This window comes from Astatotilapia calliptera, chromosome 11 (assembly GCF_964374335.1).
Source record: "Astatotilapia calliptera chromosome 11, fAstCal68.1, whole genome shotgun sequence".
Lineage (NCBI taxonomy): Eukaryota > Metazoa > Chordata > Actinopteri > Cichliformes > Cichlidae > Astatotilapia > Astatotilapia calliptera.
In genome coordinates, this window is record NC_137432.1 from 20,457,588 (window position 1) to 20,481,361 (window position 23,774).

The 23,774-nt window shown below is 40.0% G+C and overlaps 4 protein-coding genes and 1 long non-coding RNA gene across 6 annotated transcripts; 1 reads left to right on the forward strand and 4 right to left on the reverse strand.

Annotated features, from left to right (window-relative positions):
- Window positions 1-506: 506 nt before the first annotated feature.
- Window positions 507-5,901, reverse strand: smpd5 (sphingomyelin phosphodiesterase 5). Of its 2 annotated transcripts, XM_026185514.2 has the most exons (9): window positions 5,668-5,900; window positions 4,012-4,695; window positions 3,505-3,867; window positions 2,918-2,993; window positions 2,656-2,796; window positions 2,470-2,559; window positions 2,313-2,376; window positions 2,043-2,202; window positions 507-1,857 (listed from the first exon to the last, which is right to left on the reverse strand). In XM_026185514.2, the coding sequence occupies exons 2-9, from the start codon at window positions 4,594-4,596 to the stop codon at window positions 1,750-1,752; spliced, it is 1,587 nt and encodes a 528-aa protein (XP_026041299.1). In that variant the 5' UTR covers window positions 4,597-4,695; window positions 5,668-5,900; the 3' UTR covers window positions 507-1,749. The 2 variants fall into 2 exon arrangements, with proteins under 2 accessions (XP_026041299.1, XP_026041298.1); XM_026185513.2 differs by having other exon boundaries at window positions 3,505-4,695; window positions 5,668-5,901.
- Window positions 5,902-7,074: 1,173 nt separating this feature from the next.
- Window positions 7,075-9,063, reverse strand: LOC113032763 (speriolin-like protein). The gene is made up of 4 exons (XM_026185846.2): window positions 8,904-9,063; window positions 7,811-8,029; window positions 7,591-7,715; window positions 7,075-7,470 (listed from the first exon to the last, which is right to left on the reverse strand). Exons 1-4 carry the CDS (start codon window positions 9,061-9,063, stop codon window positions 7,138-7,140), a joined length of 837 nt encoding a protein of 278 aa, XP_026041631.1. The 3' UTR covers window positions 7,075-7,137.
- grinab (glutamate receptor, ionotropic, N-methyl D-aspartate-associated protein 1b (glutamate binding)) lies at window positions 8,563-15,577 on the reverse strand. Its single transcript, XM_026185845.2, has 7 exons — window positions 15,383-15,577; window positions 12,285-12,638; window positions 12,113-12,213; window positions 11,699-11,899; window positions 11,329-11,457; window positions 11,089-11,232; window positions 8,563-10,055 (listed from the first exon to the last, which is right to left on the reverse strand). Exons 2-7 carry the CDS (start codon window positions 12,580-12,582, stop codon window positions 9,903-9,905), a joined length of 1,026 nt encoding a protein of 341 aa, XP_026041630.1. The 5' UTR covers window positions 12,583-12,638; window positions 15,383-15,577; the 3' UTR covers window positions 8,563-9,902.
- On the forward strand, window positions 12,753-15,056 carry LOC145431809 (uncharacterized). Its single transcript, XR_013912112.1, has 2 exons — window positions 12,753-14,732; window positions 14,859-15,056. It is a non-coding gene; the product is annotated as an uncharacterized LOC145431809 (long non-coding RNA).
- Window positions 15,578-16,389: 812 nt separating the features above from the next.
- rbm24b (RNA binding motif protein 24b) lies at window positions 16,390-21,784 on the reverse strand. The gene is made up of 4 exons (XM_026185847.2): window positions 21,106-21,784; window positions 20,869-20,992; window positions 20,624-20,678; window positions 16,390-17,986 (listed from the first exon to the last, which is right to left on the reverse strand). The coding sequence occupies exons 1-4, from the start codon at window positions 21,271-21,273 to the stop codon at window positions 17,626-17,628; spliced, it is 708 nt and encodes a 235-aa protein (XP_026041632.1). The 5' UTR covers window positions 21,274-21,784; the 3' UTR covers window positions 16,390-17,625.
- Window positions 21,785-23,774: the final 1,990 nt, after the last annotated feature.

Genomic DNA, 23,774 nt, shown 5'->3' on the forward strand with positions numbered 1-23,774 from the left:
AAGCTGTTGTAATTCCTACACCGTTCACCTGATTTGGATATAAATACCCTCAAATAAAAGCTGACAGTCTGCAGTTAAAGCACATATTGTTTGTTTCATTTGGAATCCATTGTGGTTGTGTATAGAGCCAAAAATGTTAGAATTGTGTCGATGTCCCAATATTTATGGACCTGACTGTATGCATAAGGACTCTGCCTGTTGCTTTCTGAATAAGCTGAAGTTGTCCCACTGATGCAAATTGAGCATTCAAATAGTCTAACCTGCGTGATATGAATGCATGGACCAATTTCTCACAGTCAGGTTGAGGTAAAACATTCCTCATTTTGAATATGCACTTTAAAGTGATAGAAAGCCCATCTAGTGAACAAACCAGTTATCAAACCAGACTTGCTCATTGTGTTTCCGAGAAATGAATGATAAATATGAACAAATGTTCTCTGACCTTTTTGAGCAACAACAAATATTTGCCTCGTCTCTGTTCAGTTCTGAAATAATGTTGAAAATGATGACAGCAGATACTATGATCATTTATTGCTCCATTAATTTGCAAACAAGGGTTAGATCATTGGAGGAAAATGATGACTACAACTGTGTATCATCTGAATAGGATATTTTATGCTGGAACATGTAAAAGCTAAAGAGTAATAGTCCAAGAACAGACAACTGAGGAACCCCTGATTTAATTTGTTACATTTGTCCAGATCTAAAAACCACTAACTGAAGCATATACACTTCCTTCTTTAAGATATGATGAAAACCTGACCCATTAAACCAGCTGACCCATTCGGGGAATGGACACAGGAACTCTGGGGATGTCTTGTGATGTTTGGCTGTTCCTTTATATCCAGTGGACATGCAATTGCATTTAGATCTGCAGACTTTGCAGGTGGGATCAACAGCTTGGTCTATTCTTCTGAGCAAGTCTCAAATGAAGTGTATTGTCCTGCCCCGCCGTCTGGAGGTGCCTTTGAAGTGAATGTGAGCATCACTGTTTTGGTGAGTGGTGTGCGTCACAATCACATCCACATGAATACCAGGACTCAAGGTTTTCCAGAAGAACATCTAATTGTACATATCAATTCACCTGCCATATTTTATTGTTGCATCTCATCAAATGTTGCAGCTCTTAAATTGGAGTTGAGGTTATATTCATTATTTACTTAATTTCAAGTTCAAGTTCAGTTTCCAGCAACATTTAAATCACTCTGGCTTTTTATTTCGTATTTACTTTCTTCAAAGCCTCTGCTACTTTGATGAACTGTAAGACTGGCATGGTTGTGTATATAAGAAAACAAAACTGCTACTTACTAATGAACTGTTTGTTGAAACTTTTGTTCATTATAATCATAATTGTGTGCTGTCAACATTTTGTCTAGCAGCTGGATGACAGTCACAACAGTACTATTGTCTGCTGTGTCAGAAGGACAAGTAAAAAAATGCACCTCTTAAATGTTGTCAGAAAGAAAGGTATAAAATTCATTATTTGCATTTATTTTGGTAGGAAGCTATGACAGGAGAATGCTACTGTTTTATAAAATCAACACCTCTGGCCTGAACAACCCCTGATATATAAAATGCATCGATTATAAAACCTTTATGCTATAAAAATGTATAAAGTTCACCTGAGGTATAATCTCCTTGGTCATTAAAATTACAAATTCAAGTATATAGTCAAAACACTCTTGTACCTGTACAGAGTAAAGCAGTGCACTTTTTTTGTGCATTTTGTACTGTTGTTTGAATGAGTCCTCATTCATCAGCAGAGTCTGAGTCCATAACCACATTCAGTTTGAGTCCCACAGGAATATGGTCCGTAAGCCCAGCCAGCTGAGTTATAAAGGTCACCTCTTCAATTTCCTAAATGGAAAAAAAGATTTTATGCATTTTCTAATGATAAATTATTCTTCTAAATGAGGAGGCTGTCAGTAGTTCTGCAATTTGCAAATATTTTCTGAATGATCTACAGATATAAACATTTCAAACACAAATGAGCAAATGAAAAGACTGGGGACTGAACACAGGGAAATAAGAGAGGCACATACTGTTCGGCACTGCTTCGAAATGGAGCTTTCGCGGTACAGGATATAGTCGATCCGTCGTCCGATCCACGGCTGGTCAGTTTCAGGGTACACCAACGGAAAGTCCGCCTTAGGTACAGGAGGAGCGATAAACCTCTTTCTCAGATCCTCACTCTCCAAAGTCCTACAAGAGCATGAAAAAGACAGGGCAGGTTGCTGTAACCATAAACAGTGTGTAAGGATTTCTTATCAGAAATTTAGTTTTCCTGAAAACAACAAAAGTGGCAAAAGTACCTCTGTAGATTTTCTGGGGTGTTTACATCTTCTTCATACAATGTGGGCTGTTCCAGCAGAGTACCTTCAAAAACAAACCATAAAAATTCTCTAATCTTTGTTGAAATTTGTCATATAGTCAAACTATGAAGTGCTACAGGGAATAAATAGTACAAACCGGTGACCCAGGGCTTCTCCTTTCCAGGTCCGGCCCTGCAAGGGTCTTTGTATTCCTCAAAAACAGAGTGACTCTGTTCCTGACGATCATCTAGATGAATACATTTTAAAAACTGGTTAAAAACACAATATTAACAAAAAGGAAAAATATTAACAGAATAAAGTCTTGCATGAGACAGCAACACACCAGGTGAGCAGTTGTCAAAGTTGAAATCTCCACAGAGTACATCAAAAACAACATCCTCATCAGGTTGTTTGTTGGCAGCTTGAAATTCCGCGATCCACTTAGTTACCATTTCTAACTGGATACAACGAATTTCCCCTTCACCTGAAATAGGATTACACAGAGGGTCTCCTAAACACAACTTAAAATAAAAAAATAAAAAAATTTAAATATGAAAAGATTTTATAATTTGTTTAATTAAGCCAAATCAGAAATTGGGACCTACCCTCTGGTGCATGAAGGTGTGTGCAGTTAAAATAGCCAACCACTCTCTTCTGTTTCTGGTTCTTCCCAATAAGCACCTAGAAATTAAAACAAAAACAAAAAAAACAATCATGGCATCATATTTTCTGTTTATTCAAACTGATACAAAAGCCCAAGTATTAATTCTATTTTACATAAAAGCAACAAAGTCCAATGAAATCAACACTCAATACCTCACTAAAAATGTCTGTAACTTCATAAGATGACCCTCCTTATTATGCATGCATCCACTACTTTATATCACATATTTCCACATCATAAAGTTAACTAATGGACCTAAACTGACTTCTAAACTTTTTGAGGTGTCACGAATTTTGCTCACAGTTTCAGTTCTTTATCTCAGATCAGCTAAGCTCTGATGAAATTTCCACTTCCTGTCCATAAATATGAAAGCATACTTCTAAAATGAAACGTTGAACACAATTTATCCCTATACGATGACGTGCAAGCATCCAAAACTAGCAGATCTGAAGATTTCAAAACAAAAACAAAAAAAAAAAGGGAAAAAAAGAAAAGACAGATTAAAGAGGGGGACGTTAAGCAATGCACCTTAACAGAAAGCAGACCCTTGGCAGCCAGTGCATCCTCTCCTCGGCTGTTTGGAAAGCAGTGGTACTGGGCCTCGAGGACAGGGAATCGGCTGGCGAGGAAGAGCCCACTGTTGAAGAACTTAAAAGAAGAACATCTGCATGGTGGCTGGCATGCATACACACCTATATCATACAGTATGTGTCCAAATTCAAGCTTCAATATATTGGTGAGCTTCCGTGCAGCCCTCTTATCAAACACTTCTTCAAGGCACAGTATGTCGACGTTGGCTGGAAACAGTGGCAATATCTCCCAGGGTACATCACTCTGCTGGCGGAGTCCCTGAGAGCTCAAAGCTCGGGGATTTTGCTGACTTGATTGGTCCTGTTGGTTAGAGTTACGGTTGGAATTGAGGAGGGGAAAGGTGGACTCATTCAAAGGCTCTTCTGTATCATCATTGGGTACACAATCTATGTTAGAATTTAGATTTAGATCATGCATTTCAGCTGGGTCAGGATGTTGACTTACTGTAGCCCCGTATGTAGGTGAGTTCACTGTGGGAAGAATGCTGCTGGAAGGGCTGAGAGTACCACAGCTGCTGGGGGAATCAACTAATATCCGGATATTAGGGCGAGATATGCCCTGCACAATGCATTGGCCAATAGCAGTTGCCCTACGTTGAGTGTTAGCCAAGTTGTTAAAGCGAGCCAGGCTGTCAGGCAGCAGACAAAGGTTGGCTGAAGCAAAGACAAATGACGCCTTACCAGTCAGCTCAAAGCCCTTGTTTGTTGCCTTCTCTGGTAAGGATGGTATCTCTCTGTGGTAGCTAAATGGCCTGCGGCAGGCCTGAAGAGGTGCCCAAAGCAGAAAGCCAAGAAAAGCCAAAGGGGCAGTAGCGAGAAAAAGAATAAAGAAGGTAATGGAGCCAAAAAAGACCTCGAGGGGGCGAAGATAGCATTCCTGTTCCAGCCGCTGACTTTGCTCCAGAGTGGTGGACTTGCACACAGCAATGAGGCGATCAAGAAACCAGAAACATGGCACGATAAAAGCCCATCCCACAGCATGGATGCCTGCAACAAAGCCATTAGGAAAGGCAGAAGCCTGCAGGGCCATGTTGATTTACAGTCTCTAAACAACAATCAACAACGTCAGAGCTTCTCGGCCTGGCCTCATTCCTGTGCAGCGTCTCCTCTTCATGGGATCCACTGGACACTGAAACAAGAAAAAGGAAATAATCGTTCTCATGGAATAACCTGCTTTACGACTTCATGCCCGTACATGCATTTCTGGAAAGCATGAAGCAACTGGCATCTGCACAGAACTGAAGGCAGTATAATCAAATGCACAGGAAACAACAGACAGCTTACTCATTGTTTACGCAATGCATAATGATTGCTTTTAAAAGAAGAGAAAAAAAAACATGCTTGAAACAGCCTTGACATTATCCAGCTGTCACCATCTGTAGAGTTTTTATTTAACTAAAGGCAGAGTAAGGCTTCAGTGAAAATTTGCCTTGAGCACCACACCTTTGTGTCTTTACAGATCTAACACACCATCTAAGGCCCATGAGTTTATGTAAAGTAAAACAGTACAAATGTTTATCTTGTTCAAACCTTGTACTGCTGCTTTTTGTCGTTTGAAAAGCACATACATACAATTATATCGATCCAAGGCGAGCATATTCTCTATCAGGGCGTTAACTGTAGCAATATGAGCTGGAGATGCATTTAATTCACAGTGAAAATCCAGATCATACTACAAACACTGCTTAACAATGGACCCCCAGGGTGGTGCGTTCAAAGGTTGAGGACCATTTCTGACTTTCGATTAACATTCCTAACTATTTAAAAAAATCACGGAATAAAACTAGGTTACACAAACACAGGCTAACGTAACTTAAATCATCATCTAGCCTCTTAATCAGCAAGAGATCTCTGTGCCACTGCTCGCAACATACTTGTACAGGTAAATGTAGCTGAATAACACGTTCTCTCTTCATCGGCCATCTGCAAGTAAGCTTAAGCTAACCGTTTCACTTCTCAAATTCATACTTTTGAATTCCCACAATCTTTTTCTCAGTAAATGCTAACACTTCTCTTTACATGTCGTTTATCATTATACACCCTTGATGTTGCATTGCTAGCTTAAAACACCAGCTAACGTGGAAGTCACACGTCTACTTACCTTAGCATGTAAACTGGCACAGTCCGTCTGATGAACCCACACAACGAGCAGCCGGTTGAAATGTTTATTTTATTTCTTTGTATTGTTCGCACATGCTCGGTAGAAAACACGTACGGTCTAGCTTGAAAGCAGATAATAACATTAGTAAAGCAGTCCTTTTGAACATACATAAAACCATATTGCTCTTATTGCTCGGTGTGTGTCACGTTATTAAGCCACACCCCTACAGAGTTGTCATGGTGTCTGCCCCGTATGGCACGTGACCTCACCTGGGGCGACCTACAGCATCAGCTGCTGTTGTTCGCCAAATGAAAAACTCCATTGAATTTGATATTTCTAAGTCACTGTGCTGTTTATTTTCCATACATGTGTTTTTTTCTTGAATTGTTTTAAGTATATTTACTTATTGTTAGTGACGTAAATATGACTTAACGTAACAAATGAAACTTTCCGATAATAAAAGTAAAATTATAAAGTCCTACTTGACGACAAACTAAACTACATACTGCGGAGCCAGCAACTGTCCTGCTTCAATTTCAGTTTTTAAAAATGCATAGCATATACAGTACTGTGCAAAAGTCTTGTGTCAACCCTAACGTAACTTTTAGATACTGTTCATCTGCTGTAGATAGATTTTAGACTCCCTTCTCCCTTTGTCCTAAACTTATCCAATTTCCTCTTATTTATTCATTCATTTATGTATTTATTAGGGACGAACTGCACAACATGGTAACAACAGCTCTTTGTAAATCACCTTTTAGGTGCAGAAACACTATTTTATGTCAAACTGTGTCGTCTCACGTGGTTTAACAGACAAGCAAACAAACAAATTCGTCTGACTTAATCAGGCTGAGGAAGCAGCCAATGTGCAAAGAAAAACTTTGATAGATCCTCAGAAATCCCGAAAAGTTATTTTTCAGGACTATTTAAAAATGACAAGAACGTCACTGCAAGCAAAAATGAGGGGTGCCTTGAGATTTTAGAAAGTACTGTAGAATAACAGATTACTTCACATGTGAAACAAAGCGAGGAAACAGAACTCCAGATTGCATTAGACCTATATCGGCCATTTTGTAGTATCACCTCTTTAAAGTTAGGTCCACGAAAACTTCCTGATGCTGTATCTCATGATCCCCAATGTTGGGGATACCATAGCAGTCCACACTGCACTGAATATTGGCTGAAATCAAATTACTGTTAAGACAGCTGTCATCAAGCTGTGCTTCTTATTTGTGTGTGACAGTTTTAAACCCCCTGGATACTTCATTGTTTTTCTGGTTAAATAAAGCTGGCTGATTGGTGTTGTTGAAATGACTAAACACATGTGCAATTGTGAGTTTCATTTTTGGGTTTCTCTATCAAATGGCAGACATTTTTCATTAAGCACAAAATCATAGACACACATTATTTGCTATGTCGAATCATTTATTCCAGCTTCAGGATGGTGCAAAGCCAAATTTGGATCTGGAGCTACCAAAAAAGAAGTGGCTTTCTGTCCATTTCTGCCATCATGCAGAGGCAAGTGAGCACAACCAGCAGGTCCTTGTGAAGCTTTCTAGGTGCAGTGGTCATTATCACCTTCTTCAGGAAGTCTGGATTATTGTAGTCCATTTCCTGTGTGCTGTGTTCACTTGGCCTTTCCGTTAGGATCCCGTAGGTGTTCACAATGAACTCAGTAAAAGGAGGGTGAAGTGCTTCTTTATACCCACGCTGGCTCAGCCTTTCCACGAGCTCTGCATGCCTCTGAGTGAGATGAAGCTGATAGCCTTGGTCCACCTTCCCTGTCAGTGGATGTGTGCTAACCTGTAATGAGTAAATAAAAGGTGAATATGAGCACTGCCATATTAAACAGGAAACTCCTCAACAGACACATTTGTACTAATTAAATTGAGCTCCTCATTATATCATTGTGATAATTCTTACCTCTATGATCTTGTTTGGTATATTGGCCATTATGAAACCGTAGAGCCTCGTGTGACCCTGGAAGATGTAGGAGAGAATTCTCCTATCCAGCTGATAGCAAATCTCTCCAAGAAGCCTGTTTGGGGCTGAAGATAGATAATAAAAATGAATTATTCCTTTCTTAGAGTGTCAACAGTGCAATTACAGCTCAAACATTTTCTACATTTGAAGTAACAATCACCCTTGCTGTCAAGAAGAACATCAGTTCTGCGGCTGTGACGCTCAGCTGTCTCATCTGCGTCTGTATGCAGAGAGCTTTGGATGAAAGACTTGAAGTCGATGGGAGACGAAGATCGATGTTCCCATTTGGGTTTGGTTTGTTGCAAGTCTTTTCTGAATTGTTTCTCATCAAAGGTGCGCTGCCACTGAGTTAATGGTTCTGTTCCTGAGATGGAGCAAACTGATAAAAAACAACGGCCTTGTTATTCGTCATTAATAACAAGCAGAAAATCAGAGGTATGTGCACAGTGAAAGTTGTCTAATAAACCAGTGATTATTGCAAAAGCTTTTCTTTGATTGTAACTCCAGAGTGGAGGCGTAACCCCATCACACTTGTTTCAGTCCTTCTGAGCTGGTTGACCCCATGGCATAGACCTGATTTTAAAGTATGGATTAACCGAAGGATTAGAGAGTGTGTGTCTGTAATGACATTCCCCCCAAAATGTCCCATTTTATAACCCAATTTGACTTAAATTACCCCTTTTATCTCTCTAGTACTTTATATTATCGTACTGTATTTGAACCACTCTTTTTTTAACCACAGATGCCTGAAAAGCATGTTGCTCGTAATGTGCAGGATAACAAATACGCCTCTATAAATTAAATTAAATAAAAGCAATTGTCATTATGCTGCACATGCATTTACCAAGGATCTATTGTTGCCCTCGCTAGCCTTTGTACGCTTCAAAGAACGGGGCAATGCCATTCAAACAATTAACTTGAAAATACTTTAATGTACACTGAAAATAATATTTATTAGTCATTAATACAGAGAGATTGAGGACAAAGTGATTGGACCCAGGCTATTTTTCTTTAAAATAGCCTGGGTCCATTTATTCTACTACGAAGTGTTGTTTTTTAAAATGCTGGATCTACATATTAAGGACGATTAATAAAATACAGAAAAAATATATTTATAAATGCTTACACTTTACTATACATCACGTAGACATAACATTACTTGTTTAAAGAAGTAAAAAATATAGATTTCTAAGCAAAGCCAGTCAGAAGTCAACACTGATGCCACCACCTGGTGGCAAAGAAAACCACAATACCTGTTAATTCCTCCAGAGTGTCTTTGTTGAAGCTCTCCATCCTAGCTCTGAGGTCTATGTTTTCTTTGACCACACTTAATATCGACTTCAGCTGATCATTGTCCTGCCTGAGCTGGTCATTTTTTAACCGCAAGGCCACAGCAGTTTGCTCCAGATTCATTGGAGGGTCTCAGTTTCACAGCTAAGCCACAAACTGCCCCCAAAACAAAACTGTATCAATTCAAATGACAACAGAACTCTGGCAGCAGTTGACTTTGACAGGATTCTTTTAGTTCAATGAAAACAGAGAAAGAGAGAGAGAGAAAGAGAGAGAGAGAGAAAGAGAGAGCGCATCAAGATTTTAAGTTTCCTCGATACATGAAGGAATGACCATTAATTCATCACTTTTTAAAAGGTTTCATCATTGGATTAATCTTGCCTAGCTGTCATGGAGTCGCATACATTTATATTTAGGTTTGGCTGCAGTTACGGTTTCATCTACTGCACATTTTAGCCCTTATTTCTGCTGGGTTTTTTTAGGTTAAGCATTAAAGATTCACTTTTGATCCCAGCAAACAAAAATTTGACAAAACAATCCCAAAGTCCACATGCTAATGAGACTAGATATCAACAAAGCACTCTTCTGGCTAATTAAAACTCCTCCTGGTAAAAAAAACAAACAAAAAAACCCCCACCAAAACAAAAAGAAAAAACCTTGGGATCATTTTGGCAAACCTTTGTCCTTTTTAATGGTTTTGTTTGGCATAGGATACAATTTTCTAAACCAAAATACAAGTTTTGTACATATACTGCAGAAAACTGTAGCAATCTCTAAGCTGGAGGCTATGTGGTCCTACTTACACTACATAGCATCATACAAAAACTACATTTACTGGGTGAAGCAAAAGCAATCTTCAACTATGTAACGAATACACACTACAAAGCAAAGCAAAAATCAACATTATCAGAATTCGCTTCTGTGTTTGAACAGAAAACAGTTTTGATTGTCGCTCCCTTTGCTCAGCCTCCTCTGGCTCTGCCAATGATGGCGAGAATGTAGAGGAAGATGTTGATGATGTCTGTGTACAGGTTTAGAGCAGCAAAGACGTATTCCTCGGGACTCAGGGCCAGTTCCTTGTTGCCAAGAAGCATCTGAGTGTCCACAGCCAAGAACTGCAACACACAAATTTAATACAGTCAAAGATTTTCACCAATAAATAACAGGAAAAAAAAGAAAAAAAAAAGTAAAATTTATATATAAAGATCTGACTTCTGTTCATGTGTGGTGCAACATTAGTTCCAGTTTCCATTATCCAAATTACAGTTAGCGCCACTATCAAGCTACGGAGATAGGTTGGTTTCATTTTGCTTGTCCAGATGAACATTCAAATAACCTTTAAAGCTTCAATAATGTGTCTCTGCGAAACCACCACTCTGTTATTCACTTTCACTTTATTCCCTTTCCGACCAGACTCAACATGCCATTCGTTTAAATGTACACTCACCAGTCACTTCACTGGGTATACTGGTTTAACTGCTTGTTAAAGCAAATATCTAATTAGCCAATAACAAGGCAGGAATATGTAGCTACAGCTAAAATGAGCACCAGAATGGGTGGAACCTTGGCAGATAGGCTACAGCAGCAGAAGACCACACCGGGTGCAAGGTCAGAATTTGGTGTAAATTATAAAAAAGCATGGATCCATCCTGCCATGTAGAATTAGAGTTCTGAGAGCAAAACGGGATCTAGCCTGGTACAGCTAACAGTGTCTGGTGAGTGTAGTCCTTTAATTATTAAAAAGCTGTTCTGTGATGGTAATGTTTCTGAAAACAAACACTGCTGTCACACCGAATGTTTACATCTTTAATGCTGCCTGGGGTGCTGTGGCAAGTCTGGGTTGAAGACAGGTGTTTCTTAAAGTCTGTCTTGTTCATTTCTTTCTTCCTTATTTTCTGTGACTGTCTGCTCCTTCTTATAACCACTGACCAGACTTCTGTGAAAAGCATCTGTATGAAATCCAGCCACAAGGTACACGAATAAACCCTGAACTCTAAAGAAAGACCCTAAACAAATGTCAGCTGATTACTGTTGTTTTGATGTGTGACCAATTTAGATTAGGTTACAGCATCACAAAATAAAAGCACCAACACAAAATTTCACACAAATCCGACCTAGCAGTAGTGACAAGTTTGTTTAAGGACTTACACAGGTGAAGAGTAATGCTCCCAGTCCAGCATAGACAATATGCAGGATTTTGTCACGGATGAAGATGCAGAGGAAGCCAAAGACAATCAAGACAATTAAACAGACGAAAAGTACCCCGTAACAGGAAGTAAAGTCATACTTGGTCTGTTGGAAGAAGAAAAACCTATGATTATTTACATATTGAAGAATGATTAACGCACTCGACATGTAGACCAGAGGCAGAGATCTACAGGTACAAACCTGCAGAGAGAAGATGACCACCGTGAAGCACACAATTGCTGTGATGCCCACAGCCATGATCACCGAATCGGTTTCATGGAAGCTGGCGATCATTCCCACCATGTAGGACATACTTAGAGTCAAAATGGACTGTAAAGAAGACAAGCACAGTACATCAGCGGGCAGATAAATCACAGATGATTTTACAGTTACACAACTTTTTACTGTAAACCTCAAGTACAAAATGTCAACACTTTAGGACAAAAGCTGCCCGACCCCTCGACTTCTTATAAATTAACCAACTCAGTTTTTGAAAGAAGGAGTTACATAAGTGCAAGTAGGATTTCCTTCCCCAAAATCTACACAGTGACGAAAACACCCCCTGGCTTACCAGTGCAACCAGGTTCCAAGGGTGTCTACGACGAACATTTCCACAGCAGCTGATCACGCAAATGGACACAAAGAACACAATGTAGGACACCAAATATGTCCACATGTTCGCCGCTACAAACACCTTGACCTGTTCCACAAAGGTGAAAACAGCCACGAATGCGAATGTCACCATGAGCTGAGCGGTTAACACCAAGAATACCTGTAGGGAAAAGTGAACACACATTTGTAAATAATAAACAAGGTAAATATCTTGTTTGTACTGAAGTATCTGTTTGACCCTACCAAGTAGGAAATATTAGTTTTAGTCATTTGTTTCAGCTTTAAGTAACATAACCCTGCTGATTATTTCAAAGATACTTGATGAAAATATTACAAATATATGTGGCTCAAAATAACCGAAGCATCTTCTTACCTTTCGTATAAACGCTCGTCGTATGGTCTTGTTATCCAATCCAAAATCAAACTCTTGATTCTCATGAAAAGCTGGTGGATCCTCATTATGGAAAACTTCTCCTGCAATGGCAATGACAAACTGAGAACAAAGTTAAAAGAAAAAAAAAAGTGGCAGTGTTTCAAACACCCACCTGCGATATTTTCATTAAAGCCATATGCTGGTGGAGGATATGCAGGATATGATGGGTTGGCGAATCCTGACTGTCCTTGGTTGGGGTTCACGGCCATTCCGAAATCTCCCGGGACACCGGGTGCAAACGCAGTCGGTGGAGGGAAGGGATGGACACCAGCACCAGGTACGTGGCCCTCGAGCGTACTTGGACCCGGCACGTTCGTGCCAAAGGCAACGGGAAATGCTGGCTGCCCGGGGAGAGGTGGCTGAGATGCTCCCACCACCACGGGAGTGTATTCAGTCTTCTCGGTAGTCATCTCCGCCTTAGATCAGGAGCAGATACCGTCCGGTGCGCAGGGATACGAGATAACCTCTGAAAAGCATAAAATACAAAGAAGAACAACAAATATGCTACTTGACAGATAATGTTGGCAGCGAGTATACACATACACACGCAGCGATACAGAAGTCACGTGGAAGCGGTTACTTCCGGTGTTCCAGATCAACTGGCGTTTAGATCAACTGGCGTTGGTCGAACAGATGTGTGGCAGTCTTGCGTTTCAGGAGCTCCTACCGACAAACCAGCAAAAAAAACGCCAAATGTGTCATCTGTGACACTTGTGAGGTTATCTCAAACACACTCCGTCAGTCTTGATGCTGTTGAACAACAAAATGTTTAAAAATGTGGCGAGTTTACCTGGTGATATCCTCATGCGCGACGCGATCGCGAAAACAGCAAACAAGTAACACCACGCCGTTGTTGTTCACAGGACAGCAAGAGTAAACGATCGGGGGACCCTTGTCGTCGTTATCGTTCCACTCGCACGGTTTATTTCACCGAATTCAGCGTTTTTGCTTCACAACTACAGCGAGCAGTTTGCTCTGTGCACTAACATGGACTCGAGTCAACCAGCGCCACCTCTGGCCAAGTGCCACAGCCTACAGCCAGATCAACCTGTGACACACATCTGCACCACGTTTGAATTCGTGTCATGCACATTTGTACCTTTCAATTGTGTGTTTGTGCGTCATGCAAACAAACCTTTGAAATGAATGAAATGATATCATGTATTTAATATCAGCCTACATTTGTACAAAATGCCAAATGACATACACATAAGAATCACCATCCTGATATCAATACTTTTGCCCATACGAAAAATGTCGTGAACACACTAATATTTCACCAGTGTTGTAACATCACATGTCGTTAGCGTAGTCTGTCTGTGTCTTCCCTCTGCAAACAAACATGTTAGAGTTGGTTGTGATATACAGTCTGCATAAGTGTGGTCAATCTAATAAACATTTGTAAGGAGATGGCAGTTACTGTGAATGTACAGCAGGTGATTAGTAATAAACAGCCAGACAATGACTCTGACAATCTCATTCAATCTTGCAGATTGCACCTTCTGTGGAAAGTGGTACCACACAGTGTGTGTGGACTTCCCCTGTGCAGAAGGCGACTACAAATGTTGTGGGTGCTAAATAAACAGAAAAAAGTGATCCCTGTTGTCTTTGCTTACTGATTGTTTTCAGTGTTGACAATCCACATTGCTGGCATTGCATCTTTCAACATGTTTGTGGGCAGATTTGGATGTACCAGGGGTAAGTGCAGCCACTCAGCCTCTACTCACTGTGATCATAGCAGCAGGTGCAGATGTGTCACAAGTTAATCTAGTAGTGGGCTATGGTCATGTGTTAGTGGTGGGAACAGTCATATCCACTCACTCTCACTGGCTGTTTATTACTAATCACTGTGTAACTGCTGTGGATTCACAGTAACTGCCGTCTCCTTACAAATCTTCATTAGATTAACCACACTTATACAGACTGTATATAACTCCAGCCATGTTGATGAATTGCCTATATTGGCTGGAAATATTCATTTTCAGGGAAAAGACACAGACAGACTATGCTAGCGACATGTGATGTTACAACACTAATGAAATATTGATGTGTCATATTTGTCCAAGGCGTATTTCATTGTTATGGAAAAAGAGAATATTAAAATCATGATGACCAATTGGAGTGGTGATTTCTATGACTTTGTGTATATAATTTGGAATTTTGTACAAATGTAGGCCAATAAGGAATATATGATATCATTTCATTCTTTTCAAAGGTTTATTTGCATGACGCACAAACACACAATTGAAAGGTACAAATGTGCATGACACGAATTCAAACGTGGTGCAGATGTGTGTCACAGGTTGATCTGGCTGTAGGCTGTGGCACTTGGCCAGAGGTGGCGCTGGTTGACTCGAGTCCATGTTGGTGCACAGAGCAAACTGCTCGCTTTAGTTGTGAAGCAAAAACGCTGAATTCGGTGAAATAAACCGTGCGAGTGGAACGATAACGACGACAAGGGTCTCCCGATCGTTTACTCTTGCTGTCCTGTGAACAACAACGGCGTGGTGTTACTTGTTTGCTGTTTTCGCGATCGCGTCGCGCATGAGGATATCACCAGGTAAACTCGCCACATTTTTAAACATTTTGTTGTTCAACAGCATCAAGACTGACGGAGTGTGTTTGAGATAACCTCACAAGTGTCACAGATGACACATTTGGTGTTTTTTTGCTGGTTTGTCGGTAGGAGCTCCTGAAACGCAAGACTGCCACACATCTGTTCGACCAACGCCAGTTGATCTAAACGCCAGTTGATCTGGAACACCGGTACCTATTGTTTTCCCACAAACACCGATATCTCAATTAAAACAAGCGTTTTGTAACCACTGTACATATTGTCAGTGCTTCTGCCGCTAGCACGAGTCCACATGTGGAGCTCACTTGACACCAGGGTCGAAAAAAAAAAGAAAAGAATCGGCACCGTTTGAAACATCCCGAGAATCGCGAGGTTTACAGGATAAAAGAAATAGGCCACAAATCTGACTTTCATCCACGAAACCACCCTTTAGCTCACGTATTCTGCCCTCTGAATTAAAATAAGACATGGGAATACATGTCATATTTCTGACAAAGAACGAATTAGCATGTGAGTTTTTTTTCTGTTAAATTGATTAACATAATATAGACATGTTTTTCTAAAAAAAAAAAAGGCAGGCGAAAGGAAGCAGAGATCAACAGTTATGATAGCTGAAGTCTCTAAATGCTACTCACAGTGCTGGGAAGAAACGTTTCAGTTCCAAATGGCTTCCCTTTGAATCATTTGTGGGTGTCGTTTTGCAGGTTTTTTGAATTTTAAGGCACTGTGATTGCTAAAGAACGACTTCCTCTTAACGCGCTCGACAGACGGAATGCGTTCACGAAACATGGGAGAAATGGGACAGGTGATACCGATGTTCTCACCGCAATGATTTGCGAGCTTTTTCTTTCCGTAAAGATAGAAAGTTTTCTGATAGGACACTGGCTATTTTTTTTTTAAATACGTCACATAAACACCAAAACTCGATATCAACTAAGCCATGTTTAAATTTATTTTAAATGAGTTACTTTGACCGACGTCAGGTCATGTTCGCTTAACTTTCACGTGATTAACCAGCATTTTTGTAAGAGAAGATTTCGCCCCCTATGTCATTGGTATTCAACGTATAGTGTGTGCATAAATGCTTTAGCAAATCTTAAAATTAAAAACAAATCAAAGAACCTCCTTAAGTAATTTTGATATGGCTTGAATGCGTCAGGCTTGGCAGTGCCGCTGGCCTTCAGCTCCGCCCAACGTGTGAGTAAAATTGAAAGTAATGTGCTCGATGTGAGACAGGCGTTCGTGGGAAAACATAACCACAGAGCTCAAGGTGTCACGACTCAATGGTGTGCAATACTCACATTAACCAGCAGGTGTCAGGAGGCAGCAGCTTTGGTAAGAAAAACTGTCAAGACGCCATTCTTAAGGATTGTCAGCCCTGAACATGAGTGAGGACACATTTTATGGAGTGATGAATCCAAAGGTGAAGGTTTTGGGTTCAAATCATCATCGGTATGAATGGAAGAGGTCAGGAGAGAGAGATAACAGCGAGTGTTTACAGCTATCCCTAAAACACAGTCATCTTGATGGAGAACAGAGCAAAAGGCAGCCAACATCCAAAGAACAGCTTTAAACGTCCTTTTAGAAACCTGGAGAATCTTCTTTCATACTGCCAAACAATTAAACAAGAACACAGAAACAGTTGAAGGTAAATTTTGATTTATTTCCCAAATAAAATATCTGTATAGTTGAGTCATGCATTACAAGGTCAACAGCTGTTGCTCTTGCATCAGAAAACCTTTAATGTCAAAAGACATAAAATGTGATCAATTTTAAAAACAGCCTCTCAGTTATCAAATTAGTCAAGTATCAAAAGTGACATTAAAGAGCTATTAATCTATTAGACAACATAAAAACAACAGAACAGTATAGAAAAAAAGAAACACTTTAAAGTTACTGCTACCTTTCCACTCATCATTTGTTCTTTATACAGACGACAGCTTTGCAAAGCCTAGCGTTCACATCCATCATATGCTCTTGATCATGAGAAATGCAGCAGCACACATGGACATGTTCCACAGTAGACTTTTATACTAACATATGAAAACAAAGGGTTTATTGCTGTAAGGCTCCATAATAAATACATAAATAGCATAATTTAAACACACGATGAAACATTTTATGAAAATGAAAGATTCACATTCAACAGCGTTTCTTCCCTTTAGCTGAACATACTTGAGTGATTAAAAGGGAAGACGCGCGAGTGCTTTTACCAGCTTCAGCTGTCACCAGAGCATTTTGTCTTATGTACCGCAGAAAAAAATACTTTTTAAAAGGGATTTCTTTTCCCAAGGGTCTCTAATCTACCTCACTCCAAACAATAATATATATGTGTATATATATATAAAAAGTCTTAATAAACACTGACGTTTCCATCAGTGCCTGGATAGCTTTGTGAAACAAAAAGAAAAAAAATGGTCCGAAACTATTTCAATACTGAGAACTGCATGAAGGTGTAACATACTGTCGCCAGGTGTTATCGCTGATTTTTAAATTAGCGTGGAAGAAATCTGATCATAAGACATGAATGCACTTTGGACTTACCCCTGCAACATATATACAAAACTCAGCAACAGCTGTCTTGATGTCCAGTGAGTCAACTTCAGTTAACCTGACAAATTTTTTACTGCTGAATAAATATTAAATATTCATTTATATCCAATACTGATCTCACTTGAATAAAATATACATTCCTCACTTGTCTCAACATTGTCTTCTCGCTCTTTGGTAGAGGTTCTGCTTAGTTAAAACCTGGAAGTGACAACCTTTCTTTTCTTTTTAAATCAGCCTCAATCTGTCTGCATCTCCTCCCTTCACCCTCTTCGTGGAAAGAGCTCACCTCCCCTTCTTTTCTTTCTGTAAGGTAGTCTTAAAGGTTTTACTGCATGCGATCTGTCTGGAGCTGCTGAGGCTGATACTGACTGAAGGCCGCAGCAGCTGCTGCTGCTCCTGGGGTGGCAGCGGTGGCAAGCGGCTGCTGGACAGCGTACCCATACCCCGCTGTAGTCATGTAGCTCGTCGGTGCTGGTGAAGCTGCGTACGGATACTGCTCATAGGCAGCAGCTGCAGCAGCAGCAGTCGCAGCAGCTGCAGAGTACTGGGCATAAGCTGCTCCAGTATAGTCAAGGTATGGGGAAGTGGCAGCGGCAGCTGTTGCTGTAGCCGCAGACGGTTGTACATGAGGGATCACCACGCTGGGTTGGACAAAGGCTTGAGGGAAGACATAATGAGCTGGGATCCTGTAGGACACAAAGATGCACAGGGTCAGAACAGAGCCACAGTCAGTCATCTTTCCAACGCTGGAAAACTGAAAAGCAGGTGCCAAATATGTCAGTCCAGTCCTCAGAACACAGCAAATCCATTCATTAACGGAAAAAATAAAAACCCTACCTAGAAATGAAACGTTAAAAAGCAGCAAAAACCACAAAGAAACACAAGCGTAGCTTTAAATTTCAAAAAGCACCCGAATCTGAAACACAGTGAGGCATTAAAAGAAGACATAGCCAAGCTCTGCACCCCAACGCTTCACTGAAAACCATATTTGACAAAATGCGAGCTTATCGCAAAAACACAACATATCAGTTCGAGAAATGGACATGGTTCTGCCCACATACTGCAACACCAACACCACACATACAAGCATGCCCACACATGTTAATAGGTCCTTAAACGCAAAAGAAAAAGAAAAAAATGACTGTTTTGCACGTAGCTGTTAAAGTAACCATACAGCATCTTATCAAAAGTAGGTGCTTAGCTGTATCATGTTGTGCAGATGGCTGTTTGAAAAAGAAATAAACAAGACTGTGTAATAAAGGGACATCTCCATTTGATGATGATGGAAACATACAACCTTTGTATCTGGGTAAACTTGCCTCCACTTTAAACTTCTGTCAGAGTCACGCTAACCAAATACACAGAGGAGCAGGTGTAAAGTATATTTATCCACTGACACGTGCACCTCTTCTACCCTTCCAGACATACCACCACCCCGCGCAAATACACACGCACGGCCAACTTGAGTGACAAGGGAGGCTGGCTGCATGCTATTTTTGCTCCTCTTGTCATCGCAAAAGGACAAGCTGATCTTCTCCTTCAGTGACACATGGCAGAGCTCTCCTCAACAACTGCCTACACCTCACTACGATCAGACTGAAGGTGTCCCCACTGATAAGTGAAAATGGGAGGCGAAACAAAGGCTAACTCTTTTGTCTTATAGAGGCACATCGATTCCAGAAAACTCCCAATGCTTATTTTTGAGCGTGACCCGTCTAATTACTTTAACAGCTTTCAACTTGACAAGACAGAAGCCATCACGCTGGTATCCTCGCTTTGTGACGCAACTTGGTTTTACTACAAAGTGTTTAAATGCTGTAAAGGTCACAGCTGACTTTAAGTGTGACTACTGAAAGGAGGGCATGGAGGTTTTGTCGTCCTGCAAGTGGAGAGCTAAATAAAGGTGCATTGTAAATCACCAGGGCACGTGGGTAATCCCCAGCACATAACCAAAACGCCTCATGGGCGCATGGCTCGTCCCACCTGTCGTCCGCAGCCGAGCGGCTCCGTCTCTGCCATACATTATTAACAGCGCTGCTGAGTGACTCCCTTTTTTCCATCTGAATTTGAGAGGCCATGCGGATCACTGTAGCCAACAGCTGCTGCCTAAGAGATGAGCTAAGAGCTCTTGTCTTCACCCTATATTGCAGGGACTATATGAGCACACCTAAACTCATGTGTCACAGCTAAAATAATGAATTCATAACGCTAAAATTTCAGCAGAGTGATCCAGCTTTAATTTGAAACCTTTTTGTTAAAAAAATAACTTACTTCACCAAAGCACAGCCTTTCTGCAAAGAGGGAGGCAATCGAACACACTCATACACACCACTTGAGTGATGGCAAAAAAAACCCACTGAATATTTGTGACTGATCAGAAAGAAAATGTTCAGTATATGTACCTGTAGATGTAAGCTACAAATGAAAGCAGTAGGTTAATTGAAAAAAAAAAAAAAAAAACCCAATAAAAAAAACAAAAAAACAAAACAAAACACAGCATCATGGGTAAGGAAACAGAAAATGAACTCCCACATGCAAGCCAGTGTTTGTTTTGTTGCCGGGGATTGAATTTGAAATTAACACACTGAGTGATCGTCAACCCCAACCCCTTTTGACAACAAAACACAGTGAACTTCATGTTAACCAGAAACCAGGAATAAATAAATAAAAACACAGGCTAAAGCACAATCATTAAAACGGGAAAAAGAATCAACACCCCATCGCAGAGTTATAACTCCCTATGATGACTGGAAAAGTCTGTATGAAAAAATCCCCTTCTGAACGCCCCACACCCCCCACTGCAAGTAGAAGTAAGCACACAGTTAAGCTGAACGCCACATCATACTGAAAACAAGGCACACACCAATCTATGTACTATGGAAAACTGAAAAAAAAAAAAATCATCAAAGAAAACAACAACAGGAGAAGATTTCCATGCATCTAGTCACCATTTCTGTTCGTTTGTGTATGTCAGAGTATACAGGTAACACTTTAGCGCTCTGCCCAATGCAGACTCAGCTATTCCTCAAATCATCATGTCACTTCATCAGCTATTTTAACCGTTACCGACCCTGTCAGATCAGAGAGAAATAGACAACATGAAGACAAGTCCTGCAGTGGCTGGGGACAAACGCTCACTTCCTTCACAATCAACCTCAAGCAGAGGGGCACACATGTACACTCACATGTCATCAGTCAGGGTGAAACAGATGGAGGCAATAATAAATACACGTTTAAAACAATAATAATGAAAAAAATATAGTCAAGGGCATTTCTAATAGAGACAGATTTTTGTGACAGAAACAAAATGTAGCTTCACATACCCGTAAGGTCTCTGGATGAATGCTGGATGGATCTGAGGCACACCAAATGCAAAGCCTGGAGTTGATACAGACCATTGTGAAACATTTGTTTAAAATCTTTAAAATAAAAATAACCCAGGAAGAAAAATACCTACAAGTTTTCTTAGATTTGTTTCCATAAACTTTAATTAGCTTAATTTAGTTTAGTTCTTTTTATATTCGATTGTAAAAGAAAATAAAAACAAAACTGAGGTCCAGTCCCTCACCTGGCTGAATGACCCTGGGTTTGGCCCCAAGATACGCCAGGTTCACATTGGCTTTCCTTCCATCTATTATGGGGTTGGGGTCCTTGCAGGCTCGGTCGGCAGAGGCCCGGTCTGCCATGGTCACCTAAATTAGGACAACGCGTTTTCCATGAGATTATACTCCTGCACGCGAAACAGCGCATTCTACTTGACTTGTTCAGCTGACCGGATCGTTATATAATTACAAGATTTACTTACGAATCCATAACCTCTGGATTTGCCCGTCTGCCGGTCAGTGATAACAACGGCCTCTTCGATTTCTCCAAACACCTCGAAGTATTTTCTCAGACTTGAGTCGGTTGTGTGATAAGGAAGACCTCCCACAAAGATCTTGGTGAAGGTGGTGTCTTTCTGTGCCGCGTGCATTGTGTGAAAGCTGTGTTTCAAAATGATTTCCGGGGAGTTTTAAAAGTTAGATAAAGGAAAGAGGAGCGTTCAGTGTGCGGACAGGAGGCCCCCCGAAAGTGTGACTGTGCGTCTGAAAGAGGAGGAAGACACCTGTTTGTTGTGTGTGTGCTTCCCAGTTGTCAGTGTGCGTGACACGGATCCTTAACTCCACCCAGATCCAGACCACCACACCGTGTTCAGGCTCCCTACTGTCGCACAACTGCTGAAACTGTCACAAGGGCACGCAGCGTAGAGCTGAATAAAGTTACTCAGTTACTTCGACCATGTATGTTCATATATAAGTTAGGGTTGACTGGGAAATAATAGCATGTTGGGAATGTCAGTTCTCCCCGGAAACTCGTGCAGTCCGTGGGTGCACAGCACTTGCTGGGGTGTAATTTAATAAGTTCATAATGAAAGTGCAAAAAAAAAAAAAGCTGAAAATCTTGCTCAAATAATGTATTCTTTACTATCGTCTTAGTTTACTGTAGTATAAGCTGTTTTTTTGTGTTTTTTTTTCCCTATAGCACCTCCTCCTATTGGAAATAAACAGAATCAATCATCAATATCCGGATATAATAGACACTTTTAAAAATAGTTTGTTTTTTGTTTGTTTGGGGAACAATTTGGGGAAGTTACTTTACAGTTGTGGTTAGAAGTGAGCATGACCCGTCGTAATTTGGGGCTTTTAATAACTTCCATGAACTTTTTTTTTCCAGGGTGGAGTTATTGCACAGCATACATCTTTAATGAAGAAAACAAGAATTGGGTGCACAAGTTTGAACTTCTTTTGGATTTTCTCTAATCCACACAGGGTAAAAAAAAAAAAAAAAAAAAAAAATTATATATATATATATATATATATATATATATATATATATATATATATATATATATATATATACATACATACACACACTCAAATAATTACATATGCTTACTTAAATCTTTTAATAACTTTTGTCTTTTAACTTTGCCAAGGCCCATGAAGTTTCAGATTTGAGAGAATCAAAAATAAATTCAAACTTGTGCGTCCAGTTTAAAATAGTTAAATATGTATGCTGTAAAAATCATTCCACCCTGGAAAAAGAACAGTTTAAACAAATCCTTAAAAGCCCCAAATTACCATGACACTCATGCCTGTGATGAGTGTATGTAAACAGACTACCATAACTGTAGGTTAAAAGCACCTCAAACATGACACCACTGGCTACAGACAGGCTGGAAAGATTTAAAACTATTAAAGGGCTTCATCATTTTAAGGGGGCAACGTACTTATTCCTGTTTCCAGGATGTTTATATTGTCCCTGGCGATATTTCACACATGCTGCACATCTTAAAGTAAAATGTGTTCTATTATAACATCATTTGAAAGTTTTTTTTTTAAAAACATGAGATTATTGTAAATTCATTACCCGTATGCTATCTTCTCCTGTACACCTTAGACATAGCATTCTTATTTAGATCTCAAAACAGTGCAGTTATATGAAAAAGAAAGTTTTCAAACAAAGTACACCCTCACTGCTTCCATAGTAATTAAGAGGGTAATTGATTAACTTGATTAACAGATCATTCACAGGTGTGTGTGAACAATCAGATGTGTGTTGACACAACGCCACGGTCTTAACCAGAGAGTGAGCAAATTCACCCCAAGGTCAGACCATGCAACACTCTGGGAAACTGCAAAAAACCAAAGAGCTACATCTCAGACTCTACAGGCCTCAGTTAGGATGTTAAATGTTAAAATTCATGGCAGTAAAATTAGAAATTAGGAAGAAGAATTCGGAAGGGTTGCCAGGAGAAAGCATCTTCTCTCTAAAAAGAACATGGCAGCACAGCTTATGTTTACAAAGTTGTAACTAAAGATACAACAAGACTTCGGGACGCTAGTGTGTTCTTTTGAATAATGCTGTGTTTGGTCAAAATCAGTCACAGACTATTGGCGCAAACACATCATTCCCACCGTGAACAAGGGTGGTGGAGGAATGGTTATTTGGGTTTGTTTACAGCCACAGGACTTGGGCATCTTGCAGTCATTGAGTTGGCCATGAACTCCTTCTCATTACCAAAGTAATGTAGAGTCAATGTAGGTAGTTCTAAGAGCTACTGAATCATAGGGTGCATTTAGATTTTCACTGAACTGCATAGAGTCCTGTGAAAACTTTCTTTTTGCAAGGACGTAAATTGCTGTATACTGTTGCTGTTTCCTATTCCAAATATTAAAACTGCACTACATCCCAGCATAGGACGGAACTAAAAACACAAACTGCTGGCTAATCCTACATTATCACCAGACTTTTTTTAATTGAAAAAAAAAGAAGTTAATATTAGACTACATTTTAATATATGTATATATATACATCCAGGAAACAGGTTTGTCAGCCTGAAGGTATCGCTACATTAGATAAATGCAGTGGTTAAAAGTAACTTCTTGTTTTTTCTTTTTTCCTGCATCTGAATCCTGAATTTCAAATTTACTT